The 16,068-nt window shown below is 33.5% G+C and overlaps 1 protein-coding gene across 1 annotated transcript; it reads right to left on the reverse strand.

The window, feature by feature from the left end:
* Positions 1-853: 853 nt before the first annotated feature.
* Positions 854-3,225, reverse strand: LOC112797132 (protein LURP-one-related 10). The gene is made up of 3 exons (XM_025839909.3): positions 2,801-3,225; positions 2,255-2,476; positions 854-1,219 (listed from the first exon to the last, which is right to left on the reverse strand). Exons 1-3 carry the CDS (start codon positions 3,167-3,169, stop codon positions 1,073-1,075), a joined length of 738 nt encoding a protein of 245 aa, XP_025695694.1. The 5' UTR covers positions 3,170-3,225; the 3' UTR covers positions 854-1,072.
* Positions 3,226-16,068: the final 12,843 nt, after the last annotated feature.

The following is a 16,068-nucleotide window of genomic DNA, read 5'->3' on the forward strand; positions in this document are numbered from 1 at the left end:
TGTATTAATTAGTTTATTTTCTTCCCTCGTCTTTGTTATTACAAATTTGTAAGAGGGATAGGAATTGTATGTGTTATATATATATATATATATATATATTATGAGTTAGTATGTAAAGAGTCTTGTATATGAATCTATGCTGCTTGTATTTTTCTTAAGATAAGGTATTAATTTCCGGTTTTTAAAGAAATCAGCGATACAGTGTCGAGTCACAGGCTCCTATTTTAGTATTTAGTACGTAAAGTAGTCGTAATACTTCTTGCTATCAGAGAAGTGCAGCCGGAAGTGTGACTTTTTATAGTGAGGGTTTTACAATTTAACTCCCTAACGTTTCAAAATCGTCTCAATTTTGTCATGTCGTCAATTCTGTTAACAGATTTCTAACGGTAGGATATCATTGAGACAAATTTGAAACGTTAAGGACTTAAATAGGACGATTTAAAACAACTTTGAGACTTTTTTCAAATGTTGGAGATAAAAACGATATTTTACTCTTAAATAAAAAAGTCAAAATAAGATGTGAATAAAAATATATAAATTGTTGCGCTAATATATTAGATAGTTGAAATAAAAATACCAACCATACTAAGAGTACACTAAAATTAGTTATTAGTATATAATATATTTTAAAATATAAAATATATATGAAAAATAAATCAAATTGTATATATTTATATATAAATACATGATGGTTAATTTTAGTGACGAATTTTAGTGTGTAAATAGTATTTTTGAAAAAATACTTAATGAAATATTCTATCTATTGTGTTGTTTTTATCACGACTAATGAAGTTAGATTTATGGATGTAATAAAAAAAATTAATATTACATAATTAAATGGTTAAATAAATAATTATTTGTAAAAAATTAAAATATATATTGAAAAGTAGAAAGAGAATGAGAGGAATTCAGTGAGTATCCACTAGCTAGCTATATACAAGATGAGAAAATAAAATTTAAAAAGGAGGCAAATTACAACCACACTAATTAAGAAACAGAGTAATGAAGAAACAGAGTACACCATACCGAATTCACACTAATTATTGAGTGGAAGAAACAGCGGCGGTTTTCCTTAGCTTGAGAACTTTGCCAAGTCGCTATGGCTGAGGTGGTATTCAAGAGTCACAGTTAGCGCCACTATGAATGCATAATCAATGTTCGGATACACTTTTACCATGAATTTCTTTCTGCTAAACCAAGTGAACACTTCATGTGTTATCTACGAAATAAAAGAAAAAAAGATGTCATCATTAATATTAACTATTTTCAGCAATAATTATATACTTTTTTATTTATTAAAAAGGTTTTTATCGATAATTATATAATTGTCACTAAAATTTTTTAGTAACAACATAAGATAATTAATGTCTAACTATCGATAAATATATTAGTGATTATTTTTCTTATTGCTAAAAGTAAAATTAATAACCACTAAAAATAATTTTTCTAATGGTACCTCTAAGAAAATGATAAAGTGTCTTTTTAGACAATGTTATTATTAATATATTCCCTCTTATTGAAAATAATCTTGTTATTTAATGCATTATTAAAATATTATTTTAATAAAATATCTTTTATAATATTTTTAAGAAAGGTATTTTTATTAACAAATCTTTATGTGAAAATGATATTAAAAATAGTTAGATGGCTCACTCAACCATATCAAATTATCTAACATTTTTAAATATGATCTTGAGTAAATTACAAAAAATAGTACGTACTGAAAATTCATATGGCTAACAAAAAATAATCCTAAAAGATGTTAATAACAAATAAACTCTTATAAGATTTAAAAACGCAACATATATATATACATATATATTCTAAATAACAACTTTAAAGATTATATTTTCATATAAATTTTTGTAAGTACTATAAAAAAAAAAAAGATCTTTTCACCTTTAAAATTATATAATTTTATGTTAAGTAAATTTTTAAAATTTTTTTTACTATGAATGCATAACTAAATATTTTAAAAAAAAATTAGAGATCAAATTTTATTTCAATTTTTTTAAATATTTATTTAAATATTATTACAAAAATTCGAATCAAAATTATTTATTAAATACAAAAATTTTGTTATTTATAAAAAAATATCTTATTTATTAATTTTTTTAATTATATTTTTAAATTATTTAGACACTATTTTATCAATAATTTCTTTTAAACAGTTTTTTTATGGGCGCCTGAATCTTTGTTCCATTAACCACCTATTTTTAATAAGTTTCTCTTAAGATAATGATCTAATAAAAACCTGGGCAACGACGTTGTCTGATTCGCCGATGCAAACAAGCCAAGATTGACCGAAGGAATTTTGTTTGAGAATCTTGAAGTCACAAACTTGTGTGGTGTTATTTGCTAAGAAAACGCCCATGTTGGCTTTTAGCTGGAAGGGTGGCGGTTGTCTCCGACTGAAAATCAAATCCCTTTGTTCCGTACTTTCACCTCTATATGCTTTCCAAATATCGTCACCTATCTGCATTCATTCACATCCAACAAATTAAACACTCATCACTTTTAAAGATAAAAGGTGAAAAGGTGGGATCCACTTTTGTATTTGTCTCAAACAGATAAATTATAGGTATAATAGATGAAAGCTTAATTTTATGATGGATAATTTTGGACTCAAACTTCAAATTATAATAGTGAAAAAAAAAAAATACTCCTTAAAGAGAAATTAAATTAATACAAGAAAAAGTGTTGTGTTCTGTTGGGAAAGTAAGCTCAAGTAGAGAAAGTCTAAACAAGAAAATGGCAGAGTTGTAATAAAGTGTATTTGATGGATCGGAGAAATTATTACCGCCTTGCGAAGACGGAGGACGGTGTTGCCACGAGCGTCGCGCAAGAAACGTTCCTTTCGCGGCATGACGAAGGTAGCAAGAGGACCCATAACGGTAAAAACAACGTTCTTGTTGATGTCTGTGACGGTGAAGTTATCATCGCCGCCAAAAGTTACCTGCTTCGTGATTATAAGATCAACTTCATGGGGAACACAGTACTGATGATTGATTATGGCTGTGGCAGAGGGTGGAGATGATGATGATGTTGGTGATTTTGACATGATAATAACAATGTTTGAGGTTCTAATAATATGAGTGGCACAAATTTGAGAAATAATTGAATTGAATTGAGTTGGATAATGATTAAGAGTGGCACAAATATCGTTCATATATAAAGGGGAGAATACGGAAGCTTTTCTAACTTGACTAAGTTCATGTTTGAATTCGATCAGGTCAAAAGTAGTGGATCTTTTAGTTTTCTTTGGTGATATGATATATAAAAGAGTTAATACTCAATTTGTTTTTTAAATTTGTATGGAAATTTTAATTTAGTTTTTAATATTTTAATTAATTTTATTTAGTCTTTTATAAATTTATAAATGGAATTTAAATTAGTTTTATGTGACAAGTTTTGGTACATAAATATTAATGGAGCATTGATATCGATAATTAGATATTAAAGTTAGAACTTGTAAAATGATACTATTTTTATTTGGGTACTTAAATAGCCAAAAAATAATGTGGTATCATTTATTGTTGGAAAAAAAATTTAATAAATATCACTTACAATGTTATTTTTAGACTATTTAAATATCAAAACTAAATTAAAATCATTTTACAGAGTTTAACGTTATATTTATGTTAGCGTTCCGTTAGCATTTATGTTTTAAAAATTATTTTAGAGACTAACATAAATCATGTTCGTAAAATTTAAGGACTAAATAGAGAAAATCAAAATAAAATATTTGTCTTCAAAATATTAAGATTGAGGAAAATTACAGAAACTTACTTTTTCTGAAGTATTTTTTATTATTATAAAGTTGGATAGTTCCCTACAGTGGACAACTACCCAGCCCTTCAACACCTGTTTCTAACTTTACTATTACATTTATTTTTAAAATTTTAAAACTAAAATTGGGAAACAAAAGGATTTAGGTTATTTCTCTTTACCCTTTGGTTGAAGCACTGCACCAGCCGCTGGAAATAGGAAAAATGGGGAGACGAGATGTCAACGAGGGAGATTAGCGTAACGTGCTTTTTTCTACGGTGTTAGGCTTCAGCAATCCCGAGACGAGGTGCATTAGCGTAATGCGACTTCTTAATTGGGTGATAAGAGAAATGCTACCTTCTGATTGGCAGATGACGGTGAGCCACGGATCCAGAGATGAAAATCTAAGGTATAGTATGATTAAATCTTTTAAATTGGCTCTAACTTTCAAATCTGACGCTCTTTTCTTTCTTTTTGAGAGAGTAGTGTTTAGGGTTTGAGTTCCAAACAGTGTTCTTCTTATCGTCTATATATTCTATTCAAATTGAATTTGTGAATATGTGTCCGATTCAAATTCCATAGCTTTTACAAAAAACAATTTTTATATACTTGATAGAGCTCTGCCTTCCTGTGTTTTGCTATGGCTCTCATGAATTCTGTTGGTGCTTTGAATCAAAAAGTGGATGCTGTTGCAGATATCAACCCAACGAAGCTGGCTTGGAATCTGAAGGTTGAAATTGTGCACCTCTACGAGTTTCCTAGCAAGTGGAACCCAAGAGAGATTTACAACATGGAGTTGGTGCTTCAAGATGAAAGGGTCAGTTACCAAACCCTAAACTTTTCTAATTAGATTCACTTTGGATTTTTTTATCCATTGTAGTTTATTCTATTTACTTCTTTTTGGCGTAGGGTGATTGTATAAACTGCTCCATCCCGAATTCAAATATGGCGGTATTTAGGACCTTGATTCGTGAGCATGAACTTTATGCAATAAAAAATTTTATTGTTCAAGTAGTAGGACAATCTGTGCGAATAACTAGCCACAAGTATAAACTAAGCTTTTATACCAAGACCTCTGTCAGTTTGCTTTCCAGCGGCAGTTTTCTATTTAATCCTTTTCAGTTTGTCTCATAAGAGAAGATTGAGGCAATGGTTGGTGTGAACAAGAACCATTTGCTGGATAAATCAAGTTACTAATTAGTTATTTTGTTCATTCTTTTAACGTTATTGTATAATGTTGGTTACTTATTTGGTTAAATTTGTATGTATCTTTATGAATCTCTTTGCTCTTTGGGTTGCTTTGTGTACTCTTTTGTAGACTGTATGGGTCATGTCGTAGGAAGAGAGGATGTTACACCATTAATTACAAAATCAAGAGAGAAGTGTAAATTCATTAAACTACACTTGGAAGATTTAGAGTCCGTTTCCTATTTGTTTTCAATTCTTTTTTCGATTTTGTGATTTACTATTGATTTGTCATTTAGGTGGGCTTTGTTTACATTGTTTGTCCTTATATTTTGTTCCACTTAAAAAATTAGGGAAAACATCATGAAGTGCACCCTCTTTATTTGGTGAATTGGTGGACAAAGCCCTTGGCTTATTTGATAAAGATGATGGTCAGCCTATTATTTTGGTGGCAGAACTCTTTAAGCCAAATTTCTATCTCAATGAGGTCAATGTTCAAAATAGCCTTTATGCCTCTCTCCTGTTTTTTAACCCTGAGATTCCCGATGTTCTTGCAATCAAGAATAGGTGTGTTGAAAGTATATAGTCTGTCCTCACTTAACGGGTTCCCTTATCTCATTAATTTCACTATAATGTCTTCCTAAGATTGTTTGTCTATTTGATTTCATGTGCTTCAGGTTAATAAAGAGAGGTGATCTAAAGGCTCAGTATATTAATTATATACATAGCCAGCCTGTAAATTTAATTAGTGATGAGTTGCATGGCGGTTCTTTACCAATCACTACTATTGAGGAGGTTTTGGACAAAACTAATGTAAGCTCCTGTTGGTTTTTTCAACATGGCGTGCTTTGTTCATATGGGTCTACTACTAGTGTTATTGTGTTTTTTTTTTTTGTGTGCAGAAAACTTCATGTTGGATACTAGCCACTGTGGTTTCTATTGAAGTTGGTGGGTGTGATTGGTATTATGCTTCGTGCAAGAGTTGTCCCAAAAAAATGAAGGAGAATAAAGGTCGTTATCTATGCAAGCATTGTGGTAAAGTTGGTTTCAATGCTCCTCTGAGGTAGAGACCTTCCAAGTTAAAAAGGGGTTAATATATTTAAGTTGTTTTGGGTTAATACTCACTTTTCTAATATATTCCATAATGCATTTTCAACAGGTATCGTCTACATGTTATTGCCAGTGGTGGTACTGGATGTATTGGCCTAATCATTTGGAACCAAGAGGTCAAATTGGTTGTTGAAAAATCTGAAAAAAAATAATTTAGTACCTCAGTGTAAGTTTTTTAATATTTGTGTGGAAAATGATTTATGTATTCAACTCATTATAGAGCAATGAATAATGAATTGATTCTTTTTTTTCCTAATATCCAGAGAAGAGAAAATGTGGCATGCAAGAAAAATCTCACCTCAATTGATCAAGTGTATATTGTAGTTAAGAACAACGATGATGACACACTCATAGTCCTTTATGAGTCCCAGTCTTGCTCTATAGATATGGTGGTGTGTTTTTTTATCTTTTAATTGTTATGTTGTTCATTATTTGCTTTCTTATTGTAGTGATCACACTATTTTTTTTCAATAACTACCTCTTAGGGAGTTGACCAAAATGTTTCTAATCTATTGCCTGCATCCTTTACTAATGAGGTTGAGTCTGATGTACATTCTGCTGCAGTTGTGTCTTCATCTAAGGTTTGTATATCATATGAAACATGCATAGAGCATGAGCAAATTTTATGACCAATCCCTCCCTCTTAAGATCTGTCGTTTCTGAGATGTGTTGCTAAACATGCAGGATTCAGGTTTGGAGAGCATTTTTGAGTGCGGTCTTGAGACTCTTGGCAAGGGTGTTGTGGCTGATTCAAATGTAGGTGCCGCTATTGGTGGGCTATATAGTCCAAATGTTCAGGGCTCTACAACCAAGCCACTGAAAGATCGTGCTGGGGAAAGGAAACTTGAGTAGTTAGTAAACACACTTCGGTTAATGTGGAATCCGAGAAAAGCATTTTCAGCTTAGTTGAAAATGCTCTTTTATTTATGTACATTTTGCTTTAATATCATCTTTAATTGTTTTCTACACGAGAATCTATTTAGAAGTTTATTGTAAGAACTCTATATATGTTTGTTAATTATAGTTTGATGCATCTTTTGTAAACAAAATTTATAAATAGATAGTTTATTAGAGAATGGTTAGTTCTAAGGATGATTACATTTTTTTCTAATTTACCCTTGGAAACATATAAATACTCATTCCTTAGATTTTGATTATTTAAGCTGCTTTGTTTCATTTAAGCTGATATTAGACGATAACAACTCTTAAATAACAACAACCTGGGTTAATGATGAAGTCGTGTCTTGATTCGTGAGTATGAACTTTATTATTATAAGGAATTTTATTATTCAAACACGGTAGGACAATCTGTGTGAACAGCTAGACATAAGTATATACTAAGCTTTTATATCAAGACCTTTGTCAATTTACTTCTCAATGGCAGTTTTCTCTCTAATATAATACTTCTTAGTTTATCTCATATAAGAATATTGAAGCAATGGTTAGTGTGAACAAGAATTATTTGCTGGATAAATCAAGTTACTAATTATTTATTTTGTTCATTCTTTTAATGTTACTATATCATCTTGGTAACTTATTTATTTAAATTTGTATGTACTCTTATGAATGTCTTTGTTTTTTGGATTGGTTTGTGTACTCTTTGTATACTGTTTTACTAAAGTCGTGTCATTTTAGTTTATAATTTCTATTTGTATTTTACTAATTTAAAAATAATAAATATATAATATTAAGCTATATAAATAAAGCTGGCATTATATTTTGTGCAAATTGGTATGCATGGTTAGATCATTACAGGTGTAACTTACCGTATATGTATAGTTTTTTTTGTTTTATTTTACTCTTCGAGGAATTGAATTTCAAAGTAACTTGAATTATCAAGCTTAGATATAGATAGTTGTATAATAAATTAGATTGTATATAAAATAAAAGATCTCCTTAGTATATTTTTATTCAACTTCTTTTTCTCTTAACATATTTACTCAAAAATTATTCAACTGGTAATATGATTTTTCTATCTTCAATTATATTTAATTGAAAAAACTAAAAGAGATGTGACCATTTACAATCACACTGAAGTTACAATAAGATAATCTACAAAGTAAACTATAATAGTGAAGTTGATGTTTTCAGATATAGATTTTCCAGAAAAATCACTATTTGGCGTTGACTTTATAATCTACAGTTTTTTAACTACTCCATTAATTATGATGACCAGTTTTGTCATGAGTTATTAACTGCATCAAGAATTTTGTAATAGCTGTTATCAATTAAGCACACCTTACTAGACTGTTAACCTACCATAAAAAAGTAAGTTGTGGCTAACTAAACTAAACAAAGGACCTTCCACTTATTATATAACCAATGAGCATTAGCAGTCAATATTTTTTCATGACAACTATGCTCTCTAATTTAGTTTACTGCACCAACTACAATTGCTTTCTTTTAAAATTTGATAACTGAACTAGCTTTTAATAGTTGCTGTATTACATCATCATTTTTTATCTTTATCATATTTGTCATCTAATAAGGTGCAATTATATATAAAAGAAGAAACTTTTGGTCTGGTGTTCAGAAACTAGGTGTTCAAAAACTAATCAATAGGCTACTAAAATTTTTTGCAGCCAAATGAATAATTGGTAAGTATTTATTAAAATGTGAATTTGCTTAATAAAATTACCTATAACCATTTATTACATGTATGAAAATGAAGTATCTTCAGCCATTATAAAAAGTTATTTCACCGATTCTTCTCTTCTCACGCCCTCTTAAGTCTGAAGTTAACAATGTCTACTACTTCTCTACAAACACAAAGCTTATCACTTTTGCCAACTGATGTGATTTTTGAAATTTTTGTCAGAGCCGATTCTAAAAGCATTGGCCGTGGCAAAAGTCTTTCTACCTTCTGGAGGAATGACTTGCTCACCACAGATTTTATCCTAGCACATTTGGAACATGCAAAAAGAAGGTGTGGATCCATTTATGTTTTAATCTTTTTTAAAGGGCAAAGATCAGGTGCAACTTGGCTTTTCAAAATAAATATACAAATTGGAATAAGAGAAGCTGTTAGTGATCCATTTGTAAGAAACAACCAAGGCCAGTTTGAAATAATTGCTTGTGAGAATGAGAATATGGTAATTTGATACTCAACGAAAGATAGTCCAACTAATCTTTTTGTTTGTAATCCAAACTCTAGACATGTAAGTAGCATTCCTGATGTCATCCAGCATCATTGTAATTTATGTGGTTTCATCTATGCATTTGTTTATGTCCCATATTTTGTAAATTACACTTGGATCAACATATACAAAAACAAACTCTTAGATGCACGTTGTTGGTTGACTTCGTATTCCTTAGCAAGTGGTTGGTGGGATACCAACTTGTGTTGCCCCCATATGTGCAGGAAATTGATCCCGGATATGTTGCATCTAACGGCTCTATCTATTTATTGAGCTGGAATAATCATGCAGAAACTAAGCCCTTGTGTATTGTTACTTATTCCATTGTAACCAGAGAATTTGGATATATTGTCATACCCACACAAGCCAAAGCTATCCATCAAAAGTTGTTACTGATAAATGATCACCTATGCTACGTAGGCATGCATACTAAAATGGGTTCATATAAGTGGAACATATGGATGATTAAGGATTCACATGGAACATACTCGTGGTACCAAGTAATGTCAAGTCATGGGGGGAAATGATCATACATGAGGGGAGCTCACTTAGACATAGTTTTACATAGTAGGAGTAGGAGTAATGTAGAGTAGTGATCTTTTATTTCTCTCTTATGGTTTTAATTAGGTTTTCAATGTAGCATTTTATAGTTCAATTTCGATTTTGGATTTCGCTATCTCATTGTAAGTACTCTTTAATCCTCCCTTTAATTTCACTACTCTTGCTACAATTTCCTTTTGTTCAAGTTGCTTTGTTAATATATGCAATTTTGGTTTCTTGCAATTTCGGTTGATGAATTTATTGCTTTATGATTTATATTTGTTTGATTGAATGTTTATTGTTGATGTTGTAAATATTTTGGTTATAGTTTTCATTTTCCTTTGCAAATTCTAATGTTTTGGTTTTATACCCACAAGGTGTTTGTGAAAATGCCAATTATGAGTTTTCAGTAGATTTTCACACTTTGACTTGGGATTTGAGTTCCTAGGATACTAGAGTCATGATGTCCGATATTTAGTAGTAATTTTTGGGTAGTTAGTTAATTCTTATTTCCATTGATGCTAGCTTTTTACCAATTAATTTGGTAAGTTAGCTAAGACCTATGGATTAAGATCAATTATACTTGTTCTACTTACTCCTCGATGTTGGGTTTAGACGAAGCGAGATTGACTCATCATAGTTGCCATAGTTGTGGTTATGACAATGATAGGATTCCTTGGATCCTCATTCCCAAGTCAAGGCTCTTTTATGCATTTATAGCATTTTCACTAGTTTTGACCTTATTTTCTCTTTAATTACATTAATTTCAATTTTGATCATCTCTTTGTTCTTTTATTTCTTAGTTCTATCAATCTTTTGTTCTTTGATTACAAAATCCCTTTTCCCCCCATAACCGAAAGCGTAACATTTCAATTGCATCCCTAGGGAGAATGACCCGAGGTTGAACTACTCTCGATATCGGTTAATATTTGTATTTGAAAATTAAACTTTGATTGTGAGAGTTCATTGTTGGTTTGGGCTATGCTATCAATGAACCTATATTTTGTGGAAATCTAGATCAACAATAAATTCTTTTCATCAGAGCTTTTGAAGAAAAGTCAAAACAAAAGCGGTAAAACGAAAAGTGCAACACTCACAAAGCGACAACGTAGACGAAGCAAGGTAAGAGTAAGCTAACATGGATATATACCAAAGAGTCCCAAAATACAATTAACAAGGCTCGTGACTTGGCTCGCGAAGACAAAACGGCCAGAGCATATAAGTATATACACATATATACAAGAGAACCCAAAAGAGAACCCAGAACACAGTTTACAAAACCTGTTTCTTCAAAACAACCTCTAAGAGGAAGTTAATACATCATGTACATAGGGTGTCGAGATGATAAGTATTTACATATATACATATAACCAAAATAAAGCCCCAAAAGACATATAGATATTCGCAATCAGAAGCTTCCAGCATGCCTCAGCGAGGTGCCTCACGTCTTGCATTTGAAAACCACAAAATATGTATGGGGTGAGAACCAAAGGTTCTCAGCATGGTAACAATGCCCACATATCTAACATATAATGTCCCGAGAAAGCCAAAGGCGATCCTAGAACTCTGACACTTAGATTCAAGTCTTAAAGTTTGTAAATTTAAAACCATAAATAAGGTAGATTATCTAAGGATTCTTGATTCTAACTCAATTCTAAATGAATCTCTAAAATCATTACCTTTCCTCCAATCCTCCGAACACTAGTAGAACCACACAGACAAACAAATCAGACAAAGCAAACACAAGTAGTATACAGGTACAACAAGAAAATCATATAGCGAGTAAGTATAGTAATTTCACAAAGGCAATCCCAAATAATGCAAATTGAAACAAGACGAATAGAAGCAAATGATGCATGCCTTTCCTAGTGGCCGTTGATATCAACTGTCGATTACACAGCCAGCCTGACATGTCTTGGTAGATAACCGTGGACAGAACACCAAACACGGAGTAAGTGGGACAATGCCGCAATCCTTGCATCTTACCCACGTACCCGGAGGACAACTTCACCCTGCCTCTTATTCAGGTGGTGTTACAGTTCTCGACTCGGAGCAAGCGCGACAAAACACAACCCTTGTATCTTACCCAAAGCTTCGAAGTTTTCCAGAGCAAGTAGATAACACCATTGCATCTTACCCGGCTTATTAACGCTTACCCGGAGCAAGTGGATAACACCACGACATCTTACCCGGAGTCACATTCAGAAACACATTTCATTCTCATTCATTTATTCATTCTTAATTCATACCCGAAGCAAGTGGATAACACCACTGCGCCTTACCTAGTCATCAGGCGGTCACGTATATCTCAAACATAATCATTTTCAGCCATATATCATAATTTAACATAGCCCTCAGGCCCATTACATAAATATTACTTCCACCACCCTCATCATTCACTTTTACCTCTTTTTTCACCAACAAGATATCTTCCCCAATAGTCCCAACCATACTTCACTACCCAAAAATCTATCTACCAAGTTTTAAATGAAAGTTATAAAGGTATTGAAAACTAGAGGAATGGTTTAAAAATACAACATTCATATTTCAGAAAAATAGGGGCTGTTTGTACGCACACTGGTGCACGAAATTGCAATCACACTTTGCAATCCCGCACAACTAACCAGCAAGTGCACTGGGTCGTCGAAGTAATACCTTACGTGAGTAAGGGTCGATCCCACGGAGATTGTCGGCTTGAAGCAAGCTATGGTTATCTTGTAACTCTTAGTCAGGATATCAGAAATTATCAGGATTGATTGTGAAAAGCAAAAGAACATGAAATAAGTACTTGTTTTGCAGTAATGGAAAATAGGTTGAGGTTTTGGAGATGCTCCATCTTCTGAATCTCTGCTTTCCTACTGTCTTCTTCTTCAAGCACGCAAGGCTCCTTCCATGGCAAGCTGTATGCAAGGGTTTCACCGTTGTCAGTGGCTACCTCCCATCCTCTCAGTGGAAATGTTCAACGCACCCTGTCACGGCACGGCTATCCATCTGTCGGTTCTCAATCAGGCCGGAATAGAATCCAGTGATTCTTTTGCGTCTGTCACTAACGCCCCGCCTTCAGGAGTTTGAAGCTCGTCACAGTCATTCAATCATTGAATCCTACTCAGAATACCACAGACAAGGTTTAGACCTTCCGGATTCTCTTGAATGCCGCCATCAGTTCTAGCTTATACCACGAAGATTCCGGTTAAAGGATCCAAGAGATATCTACTTAATCTAAGGTAGAACGGAGGTGGTTGTCAGGCACACGTTCATAGTTGAGAATGATGATGAGTGTCACGGATCATCACATTCATCCGGTTTAAGAACAAGTAATATCTTGGAATGGAAGCAAGCATGATTGAATGAAAAATAGTAGTAATTGCATTAATCCATCAAGACACAGCAGAGCTCCTCACCCCCAACCATGGGGTTTAGAGACTCATGCCGTGGAAAGTACACAAGGAAACGTGTAAAGTGTCATGAGGTACCGATACAATGTCAAAAGATCCTATTAATAGTGAACTAGTAACCTAGGGTATACAGAAATGAGTAAAAGGACGTAAAAATCCACTTCTGGGTCCACTTAGTGTGTGCTTGGGCTGAGCATTAAAGCTTTCATGTGTAGAGACCTTTTCTGGAGTTAAACGCCAGCTTTCATGCCAGTTTGGGCGTTTAACTCCAATTTCCATGCCAGTTCCAGCGTTAAACGCTGGAAATTCTGAGGCTGATTTGCAACGCCGGTTTGGGCCATCAAATCTCGGGTAAAGTATGGACTATTATACATGGCTGGAAAGCCCAGGATGTCTACTTTCCAACGCCGTTGAGAGCGCGCCAATTGGGCTTCTATAGCTCCAGAAAATCCACTTCGAGTGCAGGGAGGTCAGAATCCAACAGCATCTGCAGTCCTTTTCAGCCTCTGAATCAGATTTTTGCTCAGGACCCTCAATTTCAGCCAGAAAATACCTGAAATCACAGAAAAACACACAAACTCATAGTAAAGTCCAGAAAAGTGAATTTTAACTAAAAACTAATAAAAATATACTAAAAACTAACTAGATCATACTAAAAACATACTAAAAACAATGCCAAAAAGCGTATGAATTATCCGCTCATCACAACACCAAACTTAAATTGTTGCTTGTCCCCAAGCAACTGAAAATCAAAATAGGATAAAAAGAAGAGAATATACTATAGACTCCAAAATATCAAGGAAACTTAGCTCCAATTAGATGAGCGGAACTAGTAGCTTTTTGCTTCCGAACAGTTTTGGCATCTCACTCTATCATTTGAAGTTCAGAATGATTGGCATCTATAAGAACTCAGAACTCAGATAGTGTTATTGATTCTCCTAGTTAAATATAATGATTCTTGAACATAGCTAGTGTATGAGTCTTGGCTGTGGCCCAAAGCACTCTGTCTTCCAGTATTACCACCGGATACATACATGCCACAGACACATAATTGGGTGAACCTTTTCAGATTGTGACCCAGCTTTGCTAGAGTCCCCAATTAGAGGTGTCCAGGGTTCTTAAGCACACTCTTTTTGCCTTGGATCGCAACTTTATTTCTTTCTTTTTCTTTTTTTTCTTTTTTTTTCGAATTTTTTTTGTATCCACTGCTTTTTCTTGCTTCAAGAATCAATCTGATGATTTTTTTAGATCCTCAATAACAGTTCTCTTTTTCCTCATTCTTTCAAGAGCCAACAATTTTTAACATTCTCAAAACAACAAATTCAAGAGACATATGCACTGTTCAAGCATTCATTCGGAAAATAAAAATTATTGTCACCACATCAAACTAATTCAACTAGTTTCAAGGATAAATTTCGAAATCCTGTACTTCTTGTTCTTTTGTGATTAAAGCATTTTTCATTTAAGAGAGGTGATGAATTCATAGGACATTCATAGCTTTAAGACATGAATTTTAAATTTTATTAGTTATGAATTAAGAACAAGACTCAAAAATAGATATAAGATGAGACTAAAAATAGAAAACAAAAAATTTAAATAGGCTCCTAATGATAGAGGTTTTCACAGAGTTAGGACTCAACAACCTTGATTTTGAGAAGTGGATGCTCCCTCAAATTGAGGGGAGAATTTCTGGTGTTTCAGCTCTTGGAGTTCACGCCCCTGCTTCTCTTGTTCCTTCAGCAATTTGCAGAGCATGCAGTTCTGATTCTGCTGTTCTTCCTTAAGTTGCTCCATAGTCTCTTGCAACTTGGTGATAGATGCTTCTAGGCTGGCCCAGTAGCCAATTTCAGGAAATTCAGGGAGGAACTCCTGCACCCTCCTTTTGATAGAGTTGTCTTGCATTTGTCCTTCCATTGACTTCTTGGTGATTGGATGTTCAATGGGTATGAATTCATCTATTCCCATCTTTACCCCAGCCTCTTTACAGAGCAAGGAGATCAAGCTTGGGTAAGCCAACTTGGCTTCAGTGGAATTCTTATTTGCAATTGTGTAGATCTCACAAGCAATCACATGATGAACCTCCACTTCTTTTCCAAGCATAATGCAATGAATCATCACTGCTCTCTTGATAGTGACCTCAGAACGGTTGCTAGTGGGCAGTATGGAACGCCCAATAAAGTCTAGCCAACCTCTTGCAATTGGTTTGAGGTCTCCCCTCTTGAGTTGGTTTGGGACACCCTTTGAATTGGTTATCCACTTAGTTCCAGGGAGGCATATGTCCTCTAGAACTTGATCCAACCCTTTATCTGCTCTCACCATTCTCCTATTAAAGGATTCAGGATCATCCTGCAATTGAGGCAATTTGAAGATTTCTCTTATTTTGTCCAGATGGAAGTACATAACTTTCCCTCTGACCATGGTTCTGTAAGTATGGTAAGCGGTTCCAGTCATTCTCTGCTTATCTGTCAGCCACAGATTTGAGTAGAATTCCTGAACCATATTTCTTCCAACCTTTATCTCAGGATTGGTTAGAACTTCCCATCCTCTGTTTCGAATTTGCTCTTGGATCCCCGGATATTCATCTTCTTTCAGATCAAATTTAACTTCCAGGATCACTGACCTCAGACCCATTATTTTGTGATAATGGTCATCATGTTCTTTGGTTAAGAACTTCTCTTGATTCCAAAGATTCTTTGGATTATTCTCTTTCTTTCCTCTTAAATTGGTTTGTTTTCCCTTAGGAGCCATGATCTTGATGAATCTTAGCTTAGTGATCACGGAAAAGCACACCAAACTTAGAGGTTTGCTTGTCCTCAAGCAAAAGAAAGGAAAGAAGAGAGAGAGGAGAAGAGCAAATTCGAATGGTGTGGGGGAATGAGGAGGCCGAACATGTTTTTATAAGGGGGGGGGAAAGGAGATTTCGAAAAAAATTG

This window comes from Arachis hypogaea, chromosome 4 (assembly GCF_003086295.3).
Source record: "Arachis hypogaea cultivar Tifrunner chromosome 4, arahy.Tifrunner.gnm2.J5K5, whole genome shotgun sequence".
NCBI lineage: Eukaryota > Viridiplantae > Streptophyta > Magnoliopsida > Fabales > Fabaceae > Arachis > Arachis hypogaea.